The sequence below is a fragment of the Hippocampus comes genome, unplaced genomic scaffold (assembly GCF_001891065.2).
Source record: "Hippocampus comes isolate QL1 unplaced genomic scaffold, H_comes_QL1_v1.1 scaffold7, whole genome shotgun sequence".
NCBI classification, from domain to species: domain Eukaryota; kingdom Metazoa; phylum Chordata; class Actinopteri; order Syngnathiformes; family Syngnathidae; genus Hippocampus; species Hippocampus comes.
In genome coordinates, this window is record NW_017842060.1 from 7,415,879 (window position 1) to 7,435,495 (window position 19,617).

At 42.2% G+C, this 19,617-nt stretch overlaps 1 protein-coding gene across 4 annotated transcripts in view; it reads left to right on the forward strand.

Annotated features, from left to right (window-relative positions):
* Positions 1 to 19,617, forward strand: part of septin9b (septin 9b) — a 71,146-nt gene that overhangs the window by 23,960 nt on the left and 27,569 nt on the right. For 3 of the 4 annotated variants that reach the window (XM_019862420.1, XM_019862419.1, XM_019862418.1), the window contains exon 2: positions 5,940 to 6,614. In XM_019862420.1, coding sequence (XP_019717979.1) covers positions 5,940 to 6,614 — 675 coding nt within the window. Of the gene's footprint in view, positions 1 to 5,939; positions 6,615 to 15,436; positions 15,571 to 19,617 lie in introns of those variants that run through there. The other variant, XM_019862421.1, reaches the window with a different exon arrangement.

Here is a 19,617-nt window from a genome sequence, read left to right on the forward strand (position 1 = left end):
TGCCAGCAATCTGTAAATGCCCCTAATTTTGTTCAGATTTTGAATTTACAGTTAGAAAAATGAAGTTTGAGTTGGATAGGTCCAAAACTACACGACATCGATACAGATGGCACTGTATTGCGCAAAAACACACTGTACTTTCAACTCATTTTGACACATGTATAATCAGTAAGAAAGTTAAAATATCACTTTGGAAATGTGTTTGGAAAGTCACTAAATGTTGTGTGATCGTGAAAGTTTGACTTTGAAAGTCATATTCCTCCCTATGGAAAAGTCCTTTGAAAATTAACCAGTGCCCGAGAATGTATTGGTCATAGAAGTTCCCCTGTCCACAGGAATCCTTTTAGACTGTATCGAAATTTAATAGGTTGTATATGAACTAAACATTTTCTTGATTTGTCATTTCTTTATTGATGCTCCAATGTCTTGAAAAATTGGGTACACGTTGAACTTAATACTTTCTCATGTCAGTATTTTCACCTTGAGCCAGATAATAACAGTACGCTTTTATCCCCTCATATGTGGTGTGCCTCAGGGTGTGGTTCGCTTACCTTTAACAAATCTGGCTGCAGTCAACACTGAGACAGTTTACAACTGCATCCATTGTGGTCACGTTTGGCTCCTAATGAGGAGGTCAACCTTTGAGAAAACAAGCACCCACAATAAGTCTGTCAGTGCAAGTAAGTAAGCGGAAATAATACAACATGTACAAAGTAATGGCTCAACTTAGCATCCAAGAGAAGAATGAGCTACCAAATATAACTTCTGAAGCATGAAGAACAAGAAAAAACAAAGACGTGTACAAATAGTCACAACATGTGTCTCCTTTGTTTGTGGAACCGACATGGTTTCCTCTTGGCATTGTTTTTTTTTTTTCTTTCTCCCTCTTCTACTGTTTTCCTTTTCCTCCTCCGGCCATGCTTGCTTCCTCCAGCTGGTCTCAAGCCTCACAGTCAGTCATTCATGTTATCATCAATGGAAGGGCTCACTTTTAGACCTGCATAGCTTTGTTATTTTGACTGTTTTTCAGTGGAAAGGTGCCGTGCTTAAAATAAATATATAAATAAATAAAAACATTATTGGAACACAAGGGTTAATTAAAAAAAAAAAAAAAAAACACATTTGGTCTTGGACATTTGGATTGACTGTTTTGCAAAATCAATTTGTAAAAATAATACAACTGCCAAATATAAACATGCAAGGTGATTGGACAAACTTTATAAAGGGCCTAACTGTTTCGGTTCATTTCTCACTGTGATAGCTAACCAAAACTGCAGCCCCAACCAAAGCCCATCTCCCTAATCAGTCAATGTGTAGAGACTAACCGGCTGTCACTCTAATGTTCGAAACACGCTCTCTGAGCCGTACTGAAGATGAGGTTACATTATGTGATGTCCCAGTTGTGTAGCAATCTGCTCCGACAATGTTGTGCTTATCCATTTTGATGCTAATCTTACTTCAAATGAGGTTCCTACTCTGAAAATTGTCCACCCTGTGCTGCCTTGTTTTATTTTTTACAATTTGCAATGCAGCAATTCATATTTTGACCACGTATCATTATTTGGGGATCAGTTATTTCGCAATCGATCTGCAGTTGAGTAAACAAACATCTCCGGAGGGAGTGCAGTATATCCATCCATTCATCCATCTTCTATACAGCTCAATGCTCATCCTGTTCACGGTTGCGGAAAGACGGACGCCAGTCACTCACAGGGCACACATATAGAAACAGACAGCCTTTCAAACTCAGATTCCCACTGTCACTGAGTGGGAACTGAACCAAATTCACATGTATAGAAGAGCCTGGTGTTAATATTGAAACCTTGAGGTAGAAAAGGTGTTAAGTGGACTTCAATGACTGTCCTCATGCTCGGCTGTCAACTGATGTAAATCAAAGTGTCTGTGAGGTTGCCCATTAAGTAGACCAGAACCAGGCTTTACCTGTCAAAGGTTGTTGCCTGTAGCCAAGCACCACTTAACAGCTGGCTGGATTACCTTGTTACTGCGTGTAAAAATTCCGGCAGTGATGATATTGCCCCTCAGTGATTCAAACTTTCCGGTTCAACATCTGCTACTACAACATAACCGCAAACATTGTAGGGACTTGACCCACGATCCGCACGCAACTCACCTCACATGTCATCCATCTTCGCCGGGAACATGCGCAGAATTCCTTTCTGAGGTTCGACGGAATCCGGCAAATCTTTTCGTGTGGCTTGTCTGCATCAATGAGTGGTTCGCACGGGAGTGTGTGGTTTGATGGTGTAGCGTTCAGGAGTCGTCTGACAACGCGAAATACTTTCGATAGCCTGCCCTTGGATTGCCAACTACAGTTTGTTTTTGCTGGTTTACACCACATGGACCATTCATCTGCCCATTCTTTTGTACATAAACTCCCTCTAAGGCAGCAGGAAGGGTGTGATTGTATTCCCCACTTGTCTAGAATTTCATGGGGGGATGTTGACGCCAAGGTTGATCAAAATCATCAATCATTATTCACCCCAATTTTCAACTTCTACATTCTTTCTACGTTGGGATTTTTTGGCCAAATAATATTCTGCCTTTTTGAGGGCTTTCCATGACTACAAAAAAAGCATTCCTCTCGGACGAAATTGACGCAGTCATACTTCCTGGAATTTTTTTTTAACGTTTCATTTTGGTTGTCTGTCACAATAGAACGAACGCATCCATCCAGCCTTTTTCGATAGTGCTAATCAAGTCTTGGATGACTTGGAACCTATCTCAGTTGACATTGATTAAGAGACAGGGCACACCCTGGACAGGTCACCAATCAGTCACAGGGCAAATAAAGACAACAAGCATTCACACCCATAGTCTTACCTATTGACACTTTTGAGTCTTCGCTATGTGGGAGGAAGCTTGTGTACCCATGTGATAAACCCAAGAAAACTGATGAGCCGTGACATTTATAATGCAAGCCCGAGGGCACTTGAGCAAATGACTGCCCCCTTGTTTAGGCTAGTTGGGGCAAAGAGAACATCGTATTGCGAATAGAAAACAAAACAAAAAACTAGTGGCCGATGATCGGCCACGCCAAAAAACTACCTTTTGGCAAATGTCAGCTGGGATAGGCTCTGGCTCCCCATAACAGAATGGAATGGACCGTGGCTGAGATGATACCGCATGCTTGTGTTCACCAGTCGGGACGTACCAGAGAGGACACAATGACACCGATGATAAGAGGTGGTCTATCCTAACACCTGGGGTTTATTATGACAAATAATTGTGAAGTAAAGTGAAAGTACAGCTGCCTCCATCTTTGTTTTTGCAGTACCGCTAAACCTTAGCGTTATTGTCTGTGCTGCCTTCTTCCCCGATTTGAGACACTGTCAATTCGTGATAGGTAGTCCAACACAGTGTTGTGAATGAGCTTGCTCCGTGGACCGGACCACTCCATTCCAGCTCATAGTCTTGGAATGCCATTTCAGTGGGAACAATACTCCTTCATCTGATCTGTCATTCCCACACTTGTGTACTTGTAATATTCATGCTCGCATGATTGGAAACCTATTTCCATGTTTATCTAGTTGACCGCATTGAAAAACCCCTTGGGGAAAACATACTGCCAGAATTGAATGATCGCCTTGGACATTCCCTGTGTATTTTTTTTCCATTCCTCTATATTCTCAAACATGAAAGCCTGCACGGCTTCCAGTCCACTTCTTCTTTTGAATCATGTGCACTTCACTGCACACTCTGTAAATACAAACTCAAGCACTCAAGTCATATGCTTTATTCTCGTGCCTGAGGCCGTATAATCACAAAGTAACCAAGAACACAAATAGTCATTGGAACAGGTTCAGCTGCTTTTCCATGACAAACCATGTGAAAATACATACAAACCGTAGCCCTTCTATCAGTGCAACTCCAATAGATGAAGTAAAACAAAAAAAAAAAAACACTAACACAAGTGTCGAAAGGCTTTTAAGTGATCTTAAATTCTTGCTGTGAAACTGTGTTAAACCTTCCTTCTGCTTGTGTAATCTGCAGATTAATATTGGCAGACTAACATACTTTGGCTGGATTCAAAAGAGCCACAACCTTGGATGGCATTCTTTTCAACATTTGGAAAATAATAGGAAAGCCGGGGTGAGGAGGACATGGGCAAGTGAATTAGCACAGTTCTTTCGAATAAATATTCACTTAAAGGCGTTAAAAGCTGTTTTATGATGTTGGAGTGAATGACAAACTGTGTTCCTCTGAATTACTTTGAGGACTCTAGTTCATGAAGCAAATGGGAGAAAGAGAGGGAGTGGTTTTAGCTTTTCGCTAACACTACAATGTTTTGTGAAAGCTCTACTTATCTTAAGGCTATAATAATGCATATTTTTATTGTAATAAAGACCAGACATTTAGTTCCCTTGTTCAGCGTTAGCATTGGTACCAACATTGCTAACTGTTTAGCATTCTCACGTACGTGACGTATAAAACTTTGACAATTACTTCAAGACACAATGTTATAACACCAAATGTCATTTACTGTTTGTGGTGTGACGGTACATCCAATTGGTTTTCATTCAAATTTAAGTAACAAAATGTGTTAGCATGTTGTATTGTGTTAGCAGTTGGCGTTACAGTTGATTAGATGGTGATATTTAGTAAGACAATGTCACACCCAAATGCCATTTCAGGTTAGCTGTATACGAGTGGAATCCATTTGTTTGCATTCAGATATACGTTACTAGAAATTTAGCATAAGCATTTATGCTAACGCATGTTGTGTTCCTCTTGGAAAATGTTGATGTTGAAGATATTTTTAAAAACTCAGATGTGACGACTGTGTGAGCATTTTAGTGCGAGGGTTGAAGGGTTGATGCTTCAAAGCACTTTTTTTTTTTTTTTGCGATGTTCTGTGCAACACGATTACAAATGTTTCTAATTGATCATCGTGTTTATTTTCTTATTTTAGCTGTCATATCACAAATACATTACTCTATACAATACATCTGTTATTTATTTGGCGGAAGTGTCCTTGTTTTTGTCAAAGGGTGAATTGTATCAAATGTCCACCGAGTTGGAATGAAGCATCTTAAAGCAGTCAATTAGATTAGTGGTTCCCATTGTGCAAACGGTATATGAGAAGGTGCAAGTTCCATTCCCTTTTGAGTGTACTGGCTTAAAAATGAACACAAATGCATTTTCGTATTTTAGAAACTCACATTACATGAATTTGTGTCGTTTCAGAGGAAGGCGCGCACTCATGCACAGAATCACCAGAGGCCGCAAACTGATAAAATAATCAAAATTTTGGATGGAAGCTGCTTTTAAGGGAGACGACTTAGCTTGTGCGTCATTATGTTGGCAGCTCCTGGGCACTGGCATGGCACGCCATTCATTCTCAGCTCGCGCACTCAACCCAAGGGGGAGTCCCATCCCTCGCTATCATCATCTTGTACAGCGCATGTATTTGCTCCTGTCACGACTAACCTCGAGGAAGGATGCGCGCTCATAAATTCTGGGCAAGTGAGCAACTCTTGGCCCGTTGTATGCAAACACAAAATGCCTCAAATGCTCTTACATAAAACTCCATATTTTAATGTGTTACAGTAGATGTAGCATTGAGGTCACGACAAAACAACTCATACATTTCCTGAAACAAAGTGCTGGGGGTGATGGGAGACATCCCACCATTGAACTGCAGGGCGTTTTTAGACTTGATCTGAACTTTTTAATGAGTTAGTTTTATGACCTCCTGTGCTTGTGCCCATTAATACAGACTGTATAAACTTGTGCCTAAAGTGGTACCTGGAAGGTCAACCAAAGCCCATTGACTCTGTTCCACTTTGTTTAAATTCAGATTTGCTCGATTTGTTGAAATGAATGTTGCACATACTCCAAATTGTAGAACACTCAGGGTGTTCTAATTTCAAGGCATCACAGTATGTGAGTAATGTGTCATCCTTGTCCTGTATTTGCAGCTCTAAAGAGGTCCTTCGAGGTGGAGGACGTTGACACTTCAGCTCACTCTTCTCCCGGCTCCAGACGCACAACCAATTCCCCCCACCGCAACGCCATGTCTCCCACCAGCATCTACTACCGCGACCTGGGCACAGCCGCCTCGGTTACTAACAACAACAACCTCAACTACACCCAACCTCGCTCCATCATGGGCGGAGGAGGCTCCAAGACCCCCGAGCCTGTGTCACGCCGCTCAGAGCTGTCCATCGATATCTGCTCCACGCCCAGCAAGCAGGTGGACGCCACAAGCCCCGCATCCATACGCTTTGCAACCAACAGCGCCCTGAAGCGCCCCGAGGTCCTTGGCCACTCCAGGACGCCAGAAATGAGCCACAAGAGGGAGGTCACTTTTGCCAAGACGGACTCCCCCGGGACACGCCGTAACGAAGGCAGCAGTCACACCAACGGGACTAGTCGCACCCCTGAAGCAAGTCACACCCGCAAATTGGAGCCCCCCAGTCCCGGGGACATTCGCAAACCCGAAATCAGCATCACCAGAGCTCCGGTGGAGAACAACGGCCACCACCCGGCAGTACACCACCCGCACCATCCCAATCCTCACCACAACACCATCGTCACCACCTTCCGATGCTCCTCACCAAACCACGCTGGACGCAAATCCCCCAATCCTGACCGTAAGTCCTGATATTTTATTTCACAATGATATTTTACACCAAAGTGCATTGTTCGCTTCCCATAACGACCACGCTGCATTCTTTTGTCTTTTGGGATGTGTGTCTTCATCAGTTGATAGACAAAAAAAACGATATGTTTAAGATACGCTACTCACCAAACGTTGCGAATATTCGGTTCTTGAAAACCAAATATCCCCAACTTTTTTGTGAGTTGTGTCTGTATGAAGCAACTCTTGATCCCATGCGATACGATATGACAGGTTTGAATTCTGGCAATGTACTTTATAGTAGCACAATTGCATGGGTCTTGTCAAAAATGCCTTCTTGATGAATTCAAAATGTAGGCAAACGTAGTGCTGTTCTTGGACGCATAGCTCTGCTTTTCTTACTTTTAGCATGACGGGCTCTGGTTACTCTCAAAATTTTCCTGATATGACTGAGACTTGCGAGAGGCTCTTCAGGGTCACGTTGACGAAGCTGGAGCTTATCCCGGCTGACTGTCGGTGAAAGGCACTTTCCGTTACTTTTCCCCGTCCCTATTGGCCGTGTTTCCACCCCTTTGGCTGCCCACGTGATTTGTAAATCATGCGATGCTATAGTGGTGCAACAAAGTGTAGCCCAACAATAAATTCTAACGACGACACAATTTGGCCAATCAAGGGACTGCGGTGCAGTTTGTCAACCTTCACCCTATCACTGTTGGACTTTACACCATTACCACACAATTGAAAAGTCCTCTAAGTTTTAAGACAGCAAAATTTGTTTGTGCTGCTAGAAATATTGAACGCAGTTATATACAAAGGACTTTTCTTCCAGACTTTTCATAGTCTATAGGCCTTATTGTTCCCCCCTAAGCCGTGAAGTGCGGCTGGCTCCACCTCCTTGATCCGGTTTTGCAAGGTGACTATAACAGCAGAAAGTGAAAATTAAGTGACTCCATCACCGCTTTTCATTGGATATTCGCCAAATGTAATGTTCTCGAGCTCTGCCAATACCTCAGAAAGTTTCATAATGTCACTTTTGTAATTGTTGGTTTTACTGTCGCAACCCAAAAACAATTACAACAGGACATCTTGCCCCCTGTGATTTCAGCAAGTTCAACAAATCAACCAAACAGTAGAAAGCTGAAATACGCTTTTTTTTTTTTTGTCTGATGAGTAGAAAAGTAGGAGGCCCAGTGGTACACTGGTTAGCGCGTCAACCTCACAGTGCAGATGTCGTGGGTTCAATCCCGGCTCTGGCCTTCCTGTGTGGAGTTTGCATGTTCTCCCCGTGCCTGTGTGGGTTTTCTCCGGGTACTCCGGTTTCCTCCCACATTCCAAATACATGCATGGCAGGCTGACTGGACACTCTAAATTGTCCCCAAGTGTGAGTGTGAGCACGGATGGTTGTTCGTTTGTGTGTGCCCTGCGATTGGCTGGCAACCGGTTCAGGGTGTCCCCCGCCTAGTGCCCGAACACAGCTGGGATAGGCTCCAGCACCCCCCGCAACCCTTGTGAGGATAAAGCAGATCGGAAAATGGATTGATGGATGGAGTAGAAAAGTTTTTCTTCCTGGCCTTTAACAAAAGTTTTCATCCCACTCGATAAAAACTATTCTCCCATTTTCCATTTGGATTATCTGTGGTTTTTTTCACTTGCATTTTCACTTCTTCTTACTTCTTTTCCACTCACTCCCTCACCACAGCATCATATTACCGACCAAAAAAAGCCGGCAACAGCCTGTGTTAAATGTGATGGCTGCATAGCCCTCAGCAACACAAACAAGCGTGTCTTTTTCCTCGCAGGCCCGTCTGGCATTTATGGTAATCCATGAACTCTTCTGAGATCTTATGAAATCTTAACCTTGGCCATTAGTATTAGTTACACTTTAAATGCTGTCGTAAGGCCTTGATAAATGCCGGTGTTGTCATGCTACTATTAGCTGCGCTGCCAAGTATTTTATAATTAGCTGTTGCCTTACGGTGAAGATGATGACGACGGTCGTTTGCCTGTTTATTCCCATTATGGATTGAGTAACAGGGAATGTGAAAAAGGGCCCCACAATTACCAGAATGCACCGGGCTCATTGCCTTCCAACATCACATCCAAGCTTCAGAATTGTCATTAGTAACTGTTGCTATCGACACGACAACTTGACATATGTTGCTTATTTGAATAGAATACCCTCCTCATAAAGACGCATATCTGTTTGAAGCACGTCTTGCTTTCATTTCTCAAAGCTCCTCTGGTTGGTTTTAGTGGTTTGAGCTTGTTAAAGGATGCCGAGATACCGCTTTCCAATGTCAGATGCTTGAAACCGCAAACATCAGCCTGTGCTGTTAGTGATACCCTTTTCTTCGGCGAAGCCTTTATTTATCTGGATTCACTTAGCTCGGCCCAGAAATTTAAAGAACACCGTCGTCTTACTCTGAAAAACAACTTTTAATCCCCTCTAGGAGGAAAATATCTCGCACCCAAAATGACTCAATCGTGCAACTTTGCTACTTCTTGGTCAAAGTTTTGGGGGGGAATTTTTGATCGTCCCGCCACATCGTTTTAGGTGGCCTGCGAAAAATAAACATTTTGCATCAGCTTCATGTTTCTTGGTAAAATACCACAATTGCAATTTATCTTCAATATTAAAAATGTTGAGCGATTGCAATCATTTTTGTGACCAATGTCCCTTTAAAAATAAATGTGATTAATATTTGAACAGGTTTTTATTAAGCCTGTGACAAAAATGAGTTTGGTGTCACAGATTTAAAAGGTGAACTCGGCATGCTTAGCTTTTTCTTTGGCTTTTTTGACAGACATTCATACCCTATTCCCACTCAGCCGTACCTGTAAATACGGCTATGTTGCAATATCGTTCTACAAACAATTTCGCTAGCGAGTGAGTAGGTTTCATTTATTTTAGTTTGGTCATACTGTATACCTATAGCTGTTAAGAAGGGTAAAATATTACTTTGAACATTTCTGTATAATTCATAAAAGCACGATAGCTTTATTTGTGAATTATTATTATTTTTATTTTTTTGGGTAAGCTGGTATGGCATCAATGAGTGGATGTTTGCTACCTGTCAACTATCCCAAACCTGATAAGCAAAGACAAGATTTTTCTTAACATACCATATGTTTATCTTTCTGACTTAAGGTTATCTCCTCTTCTGACCATTTAATTCACGCAAGAGGAAATGACATCACGTGTCCCTGAAACACACGCACACAAACGCGCGCGCTTCCCTCCTTCCGGGTTACGTCAACCTGATTGTTTCCCCACCCGCGCGAGCACTTCCTCTTTCTCTCTCGAGGGTTTTGTGATCCAAGTTAGTCAGCTTCCCAGCGAGATCTCATCAAAGCGTCGCAAAAGGAACGCTGGGAAATGCGTGTCGGCGAAGTTCAACGTGAAACGTTCACGATGTTCTATCATAGGGATTCGGGATGCCGGATCTTGACACATTTGACATTTTGACAATAGAGGTTGTCATCATTCATCTTAGAATCGCAAAGTCACCATCACAAACTGTACAAAAACTGATTTCATGATTTGGATGCATTGCAAAGGACATAAACGATGCGCTGACCAGCACGAGGATGCCTTGAGACAACAGATGCTGATGACAATCGGCTCTTCTCGTGTATATTGGATGTCTTATCTTGACAGACATGCCTGCTGTTCGTCAGTCCATCAAACAGCGTTTTATCTTCTCCGGAAACATCTCCGCTGACGTGCGGCTGTGCTGTAAAAAGCTACTCCTGATAAAGATTGTGATAATCGGAACAAATGGCTGCGTTTCTTTGTTTTCTTTTTATCAAATATTTTGTAGGATTTCATGTGTGATTGCAATTAGAGTCCTGTAATTAGTAGAAAGCTGATATGTTTTGGGGTACATTAATATTATAAAAATGGCATGACCCCAACCCCCCTCACCATAAATGTTTTAAAATGAAAGGGAAAAAATATATATAAAATGGCTATAAAAAGTTTACACACCCTGGCACAAATGCCAGGTTTTACAATATAATAAAGGTTTTCTTATCTTCTTATCTTATCTTAACACACACACACACACACACAAATATTGTGGAAACATTTTAGGTCATGAATGTGACGTGTAACCTGTACAAAACATATGAAAATAAAATTGACGTCTTTTCAAGAGGGGCAACAAAAATAAACAATTAAGGTAATGTGTTTGCACAAGTGTGCACACCCTCTTTTAAATGGGGATGTGTCTGTTCTTAGAATAAATCAGTCACATTCAAACACACCCAATTACTTCATGACCTGATTAATCAATGTTCAATTCCGTACGATTACAGCATGATTAGTGTGTTGTTGACAAAATCTGAAACATCTGTGACACAAAGGATGATACATGAGATGTAATGGGAGTCAAAGTAATGAATGTATCTCATTTCATTCTGCTGAAGATGTGTTTCACATACAAAATACATTTAATCCGGCTCATATGTCGACCTGAAGTCTTGCGCAAATAAACACATTATCCTTTGCCGCATTTATTTCCCTAATTGTGGAGTCATCACGACGGCAACAAATGGAGCCATTTGTCTCCTCTTTGCCTTGACCTTTTGAAAGTGAAGAGTCGATTATTATTATTTTTTTTTTGCCTACCCGAAGATCATGAAAGGGCACCTGTGTGCGCGCACACACATACACTTGCTGGCTTGGGAATCGGTTTAGCGCTGCTTGATTGCTTTTATTGAGGGACACACACACACACACACACACACACACACACACACACACACACACACAAAGGAGCATGCGGCCTTGGGCACAGTCCCACTGAAGGTCACGGCGGTCTGTAATTACTCGACTTGTTTCCAACTAGTGAGCACAACAATGCAGCAGGAGCTTTCTCACAGCTCAAGTTGAGACACCATCTCGGGAGGTTCTACCGAAAGTCTTGGAAATGAACATGCAACATTTAGACAACATTTCGAAGGCCTTACTTTCAAAGTGTGGTATGCTTACCATTAGCAGTACGTTGGCTCCCTCTAGTGTCAAGAGTCACGACGCAAATACAGTTCAGTTGTGTTTAACTTTTTAAGTTCAACACAGCCATTAAACGGTTTGTGAACATTTAGGTTCAAATTGATTCTTGATGCGAAATATATTTGATTTGAATCATTATTTAAGTGAGATTTTATACTTTCCATTATTTAAGCACAATGTTAATGGTTAGTCAGTGCAAAATGATAAAGCCTTTTCACACTTAACTTGGTTTTCTTGTTGTACACCGCGGCTAGGAGCAACGTGCAAAGATTGCAGCATCATGGAGCAAGTTTGCTCATATTTTAAGGTGCTTGAGTAGCCAACCAAAAAGCAACTCACCTTTATCGAGCACTTTATCTTGTTGCTGCTACTTTTTGAGTGTAAGTGTTGCCAAAAATCTAAAGTCAAACCAAAACCAGGGTTAACCTCTGCTAAGGTGTCACATGACATCATGAGGCAACTTAAGTGACTAATGCAACAAAAAAAAAAAAAATTGTGGCATATACAGTATTAACACTTATCTTAGTCATCAATTATTTCTATCATCATTCAAACACAGCTTATGAGGCCATTAGAATAGTTTTTATCCCTGCTTGTAAATGTCACTGCCCATTGGATTAGGCTACATTTATTTAATCATGGAAGACGATGCTTTTACAACAACCCCAACGAAAAAAACATTTCAGGTTACGAGATGTCCTCCATCATGTCTATTAAATGCATAGAAGCTGCCGTGGAGGCTTGTTGCATCAGATGAATTAAGAGTGATGGTAAGGGATGACTTTTTTTTCTTGCTTGGCTGCCTTATTCAAAATGAATACAGAGTGAGCAAGAAGACCGTTAACATCTGTCTTTTGAGGTCAAACAAAGGCGAGTCTGTAACAAGTGGCAGCTGTCACAAGTCGAGTGTGCTTTGCAAACGCGCCACCAGGCGGCAGTGTGACACAGGTGAAGCTGGGCACCCGGCATGCATTGCCAAGCCTTTCGATTCGTGTGTCGGAGAATGTATTAGCACTATTTCAGCAAGAGAGCAAACATATACTCAACGAAAAACAAAGAGGCTCGAAGTATCCTCAGCAGGGATGTTACATGATATATTCTGAGAAGATTTTCAATTAGAGATTTATATCTTAGATCAATCGAGGCGCACAGACACAAAGACTCATACAAGTACGTCCGCTCAGGGCCTCGTACTCTAAGGGCTTTCCTCTTGCCCAGATGAGGCGTTCGGAAGTTGAAGTTTACATTGAGCATCTGGGGGAAGTCAAAGGTTGAAGAAGTTTCCCACCACTGCTGGACGACCTTTGTCCTTTTAAGACATTTTGCCAAATCCCAGAACCACAGTTAATCCCCACCCCCACCCCTCTCCCTATTCCCACTTTCTTGCATTTTCTCCTGCCTGCCACATTTCATATTCACACACACACCACATGCAAAAAGCCATGTGTTGTCCAGGCAGATGAAAATGCCACAATTTGTCAGTCAATCATGATTTTTTTTTTCTCTCGGAAAAGATTTTTCACTGCCATTAGCCTTTCTCATCTCGAGGAAAAAAGAAAACGTAGGCTATGGCTCATCAGAGTTTCATTCAGCAAAAAATGGCACCATTTACTCTCATTTGATATAATTTTTTTCTTTATCCAGGCAGGAAAATGAAAGACGATAACAAATGGGCATTCCCATGTCATAATTAAATTACAATGTGAGCAAGGTATAAAATTGACAATTCACTTGGAAAGTTCAAGTCAGACTCTCTGTTAATGATGTTTGGCTTGATAGATGACATGCTGGAGGGACAATAATTGCCGTGTGTACGTGCGTGTGTGCGTGTGTGCGTGTGTGCGTGTGTGCGTGTGTGTGTGTGTGTGTGTGTGTGTGTGTGTGTGTGTGTGTGTGTGTGTGTGTGTTGTGGAAAGGCAGGCAGATGGTCAGTTGCACCACAGTGCGGCCATCTGTTGACTTGTGCCCACATGAAGGGGCAGCTCGGGGATTCATGTGTGTGTTTGTGTGTGTGTGTGTGTGTGTGTGTGTGTGTGTGTGTGTGTGTGTGTGTGTGTGTGTGTGTGCGTTCGTGCATATACATGTGAAGTGAACATATGCTAAAATAACCAAATGAGATGACGTGTGTGTCTCCATCATGAGTGGATATTCACCAGCTACTCGGCAGGATGCAGACAGTAAAATGTTATCTTGATCGGAAATAATGTGAAGTGAATTAATTTGTTCCAGGCTCTTACTGTCGTCATCATAAAGGCAGTATTTATGAACTGCATGTTATAAGTAACATTTACACACGTTTGAGAAATGTCAACCGCTGTGAAGGAAAACTGAATAAAAAAAAGTATATGACTCACCCTTTTCAGCACATACAAAGAAAGTTCTTTCGTCATTTTCATGCTAATCATTAGCAAAATGAATTACGTGTGCTTAATTGTACCCTACGAAGCAGTCAGATGCTTTCTTTTGAGGCAGTAAGTTCAATTTTTCATTCATCGTTCATCATCGTTCTCTTTCTCGTTGAAATCAGCCATTTTGAGATCGCGAGTGTAGCCTAACTATATCTGTGATCCTCTTGTGTAGCGCTTGTGAAGATAAGTGTGGTCAACAACCCTGCTGGAGATGAATTATTATTTTTTTAATTGTCACGTTAATAAAACCATGAAAACTCAAGCCATTGTTTCCACTCTCAAAAACGGCTAAATACGCCGAAAGCACCCCCCGCTCAACTGTGAGTCAAACACCATCCAGCCCATATTTTGGAGCTGTAAAAATATATCAGCTCAAAGCCTCCTGTGGCTGGAATCTTCAGTATCCTACAAGGTCCTCGCAGGGTTGTCGATACCACGGTGAGAACTGCTAGCAACCAGCTAGATAGTGAGTTAACCGGTGCTCTTCTGGACCGACCAATGGGCAGCGAACTGGTCTGCGGCATCAAAACCAGAATTTTTTGGATTAGTTCTCTTAACCTAGTATTGAGCCTGCGTATTCTGGGTTTAAAAATCCATGAATCACCCACGACAGAGGTCCTATTCCAATCATGAAAGACCTTTGGGGTCAGCGCTCAAATGTCACCTTTCCCAATGGCCTTCCCATCTTGGCACAGCATTGATCCCACTTCTTAACTCTGTTTTGGGGGGTTTGGAAAACCCCTCTACATTGAACATGACACCAAAGAGCTCTTTGGCATGTTAGTAGCGACGCAGACATGATTATAGTAATTGCACACTCCGTCACATAACCTCCCATTCCAGAAGAGAGCCCCGTTTCCCACAGTTGACCGACTCCAAACATGAACGTAGCTCACCCTTCTGCGGGATCACTCAAACAGGGTCACCTACATCCTTGGAATTGGGCATACAAAGAATTTCATATCTTCAAACATATGCCAGAGTATTAGATCGAAAATCCTACACTTGACGACAGAACCAAAGAACCATACTCTTTGGCAAGGCACTAAAGACGTGTACAATAACCTTCACAACCCAACTAAACTGAACTGTACGACTCTTAGAAGGGTTGTTCTGGGGTCAACTGAAGGAACATGATCGGTGAGATGACCTCTCTTGTCTTTGGACATGGAAGCTTTTGTGAATCAGAAGTGGGTCACCGGGGATTGTCCGAGAAGGCGTACAGACTTCCGCTTCTCTGTTGTTCGTCGCAACTAACCCTCAATAAATCCAGGAAGGGGCCACGGATTCCCCAGAAGGCCGATCCCCTGGAGTCGCCGTGTTTACTCTTCATCAGGGAAGGAATTCGCTGCAGAACGTCAGAAATAGTGAGGACACGGTGGCGTAGGCGCATCGGTGTCAGTCCAGTCAGCAGCTGTCGTGAAGATACCAGGAGGTCTTATCAGATTTGTGACTTTGGTTCAAGACAAGTGGAGGCGCAATGGAGGCATTGGAGGTGGCTTCATCGTGCAGCGAGACACACAGCAACAATGAAATAGAAACCCTGTGTGAGTACCTGTTTATCTGTGAGAAAGTGAATATGATGTTTTTTGGGGGGGTTGAGAAAATCTGCTCATGTGGATTAGATAAGTACACACGCACTCTGTGTCTTGGTATGGCCTTGGCACTCCCTCTCAGTATGCAAGACGGTCCAGCTGGGAAAGCTTTGCTGGGTGAAAGTGGATATAAGGGAAACGCTGAGGGTAAACACTTCCTTAAAAACAAACAGTCGTGCCCCGTAGTCTGCTTGCTTTATCCTCTTTGAGCTCATCATTATAGAAAGGTACATTTTCTTTTCTATTAGCGCAGCAAAATAAGGTGAGACGGCGGCAGTACAAGTTACCTGAGTTGTTGTAGCCTTGGGGTCACGAGTTTGCGATGCTCATGTTCCACTGCCACTTGTGAAGGATAACAAAAGTAGACAAATATGTCGTAGAGTTGATCATTACCGATACTTTTTTTTTTTTTTTTGCAGCTCTCAACGTAACGTTGCCGAAAAAAGCAGGATGGGCATGACATGATGACAACTTTGAGAACAAAACCAAAATGTTTGGTGAATACACAAACATCTTGTTAGAAGTCAAGAGACACGAACACGAACAACCTCTTTTATTGAGTTTCTCCAAATGCGCCACATCGGAGTTCTGACATTTGTATAATATTGCCGCAACGGTGTGTGTACTTTTGTGTTGCGTGTTAAAAGTTCACTGTCCTGTCTTCAGACTGGTTGCCGGGGCACATATAGAAAAAAAAACGTTCTCTCACGTTGATTTCAACTGACAGTTAAGTCTTTAATTAAGCTAAAATAGATTTTTGGGAGTGTGGGAGGAAGACAAAGAGAAACCCACTGAAGCATGAGGAGAACTCAGAACAGTGACACAGAAAAAAAAAGTTTCATCGGTTGTGGCCTCACTGTGTTTGTCCCACGTTCGAGAACCATGCATGTCAGCTTTACTGTTTTCTGTATTCTGTCCGTAGGTGTGAATGTGAGCGTGAATGGGAGGTTGTTAATAGGCAGAGAGTGATGAAGCCTCTTTGGGGTGTTGAGATATGAACCATCCTCACTCCTCACACACATGCTGTCTCCATTTGCGCCACAGGGGAGCACCACAGCCTCGGCGAAAAAGACACACAACAGGAAGTCTCTGACAGATTTTGCTTTCTTCCCTGGAGATATGCACGGCGAGCCAGATGTTCCTCCTCTTTCCCCCATCTCCATTTCTGCACCTCACCCTTCCAACCTTTCCCAGCGGTTCCACCTACCTCTCTCTTTTTTTTTTCTTTTTTCCAACCCCTGACCTCTCACGCAGGAAGTGTTACCGTGTCGCTCAAGCGGCTGTGTCATCGAGGTGATTCGTGTTAATCACCTCCATGTGCGCCGCGCTCCGATCGGTTTTTCAGCGCGCGGCCAATCACGGTGCTTCTACGGCATCGAAAAGCACATTCGTCTTTCTGCGAGAAAATATTTCTTACGTTGTGGAGCAAGGAGAGAGCAGATTACTTCCTTTTCCAAACATTTGACTCCTGCTTGACATTTGTCAATGGAAAATGGAGATCCATCACTCCTTGCCATCTGCGAACGCTTTTCCCACTCACGAGGTTAACCACCGTGCCTGTATTCAAATTCAATGTACTTACCATAAATTAGTTCAGAGCTATGCTTTTTAGCCTTGTACCAGCACTTCATAAAATAACTCTGACACGTTTGATCTTTAGTTCCCACAAAGAAATAGTAAGGTCAAATATCACTGGTCATGAGTTTCATACTAATAATTGTTTCCTGAAAGCTTCAATGGAAAATATCCCCCTTGTTGAAAAAGAGATGTACTGTGGGAATGTCATATTTGAACGCCACAACTCAAAAGGTTCAGTCTTGCCGGAAATTCACATGTTCACTGTCTTGCTGGCTCAGTAGGCACAGTTATGTCCAGAAGTATTTGGACACTGGCCGACAATTCTTATGGCCTTTATAATCCATAATGGATTTCAAATGATGCCATGAACACCCGATAAAGTGAAGACAGACATTTTATTTACGGTACCTTCATTTTCAGTGCTCCAAAAGTCATTGGACTCGCTACGTCCTGGTACCTTCACTTTTGTTCTTCAGCGAACAGCGTTGCTCGAGAGCAGGGGGGTCAAATTCATTTTGGAGTTACGTCTTCCCTCGGAGGGCCATTAGGACAGTGAAACCACAAAATAATTATTTGCACACAACAAATTAATAGATTACTAGTTTTGAAATCAGTCAAGCCAATTATAATAGTTTGTTCATTTATGTTCAAGTGGGTCTAAACAGGATAACAAAATGATTTCCAAATCTCAACGTTATTTATTACACATGACAATTTGACATTTCGGGACAGATTTTAGCAAGTTGACACACATGATGTGCTTTCGCGAGCCACATAAAATCACCTGGCGGGCCGGATTTGGCCCCCGGGCCTTGTGTTTGAAACTTGTGCTCAAGAGGTTTAGCAATTGAGATGCATTCAATCTGCCTTCGAATGGTCTTGAGTTGCCTTTGCAGTTTGGGTTTTTATCCATCTGCCCTGTGACGTTATCATTTTTTTTTGTGTGTTTGCAGAATATAGCCTTAAAGTTAGTGCTTTGTTCAAGCAAACACAGCATGAGAGATACTCGCTAATAATACAGATCACTGAAGTAGGTAATCAAACAGAATGCTTTGAGAAGGCTTTTAATTTGACACAGTCCTCCACAACACACACACACACACACACACACACACACACACACACACACACACACACACACAATAAATAAAAACGATGAAAAGTAGCTACTGTAGTCTGTGGCTGCAAGTTTCATTAGTGCGCTATGGAGATGCACATACTTTCTACTCAATCACACAGAAACCACAACCAAATGTGAACAAGATTCAGGGCAACGATGACAGGAAGGAAACATTTGTGCTGAATGTTGTGAAAACTGCTCACAATTGTGTTTTTGAGCAAATGGGGCTGGGGCGGAGATTAGCCACTGAAACAAAATAATCAAATATCAAAATTTTGCTGCAAGAACCATAAACTGTATTTAATCTTTTAGTAAGTATCTGACAAATGTTTGCCATGAAGTCATGTTTGCATTTTGGGGTGAACAACCACACAGGAAGAAGAGCTGACCAATGGAGATTTAGGGTTTGGAAACACTACTTAATGTTTCCTGTTGGTTTTGCCTCTAAAGAAGCTTTAATCCTTTACATTTCGACATGTCCTTCATGTTCTCACACACACACGCACACACACGCGCGCACACACGCGCGCGCACACACACACACACACACACACACACACACAGTCTACTGGGGGGAAAGAAACTGTTCTCAGTTGTCTCATCTCACGGGATGAATATATCTTTTGTGTATCTGTGGCGTGCATTTGTCAAAATACCCCAAAGAATCAAAACTTGCACACAGAGTTTTACAGCACATTTCTTGCTATGATGAAAAATATCTTGTTTTCGGGCCAGAGTCTTTACTTGGTTGTTGAATTTCAAACCAGATGGATGGGCAGGAGCTCCAGAGATCCCACTTCTGGTATACAAACATTAAATAAGTCACATTTACACAACAAATATGGTTGTGTCACTTAAAGCGTGTTTTGAAAGGAAACACCTTTGAGATTTGACTTTCCGATTCGTGATGGCGCCCTGGCGGAAGTCTCTGACAGACCAAAACATACAGTAGATCGCGCAAGCAATAATAGATGATTAAAAGCTAAAATTTCGATTCTTGGAGGAATTGGATGTGAATGCTGAAAGAAAAAATATATAGGTGGAATGATCTTAAATGTTATGGAAAAATGAGGAATGACAATGATGAATCGTGCGATATGTTTGGTGATAAGAAACTATTTTGAAACGTCTCAATCGAAATGTTACTCAACGTAACGGAGGAAAAGGACCGTTTCTTCTTCGCAAAACTAATCACGTAAAAGAAAAATCTATGTTGCATTCAAACAACGATAACAACAACAATGTATCCCCCCAAAATATTGAAGTAAATGTAGCACGTTACGAGCCACCTTTGCATTTTT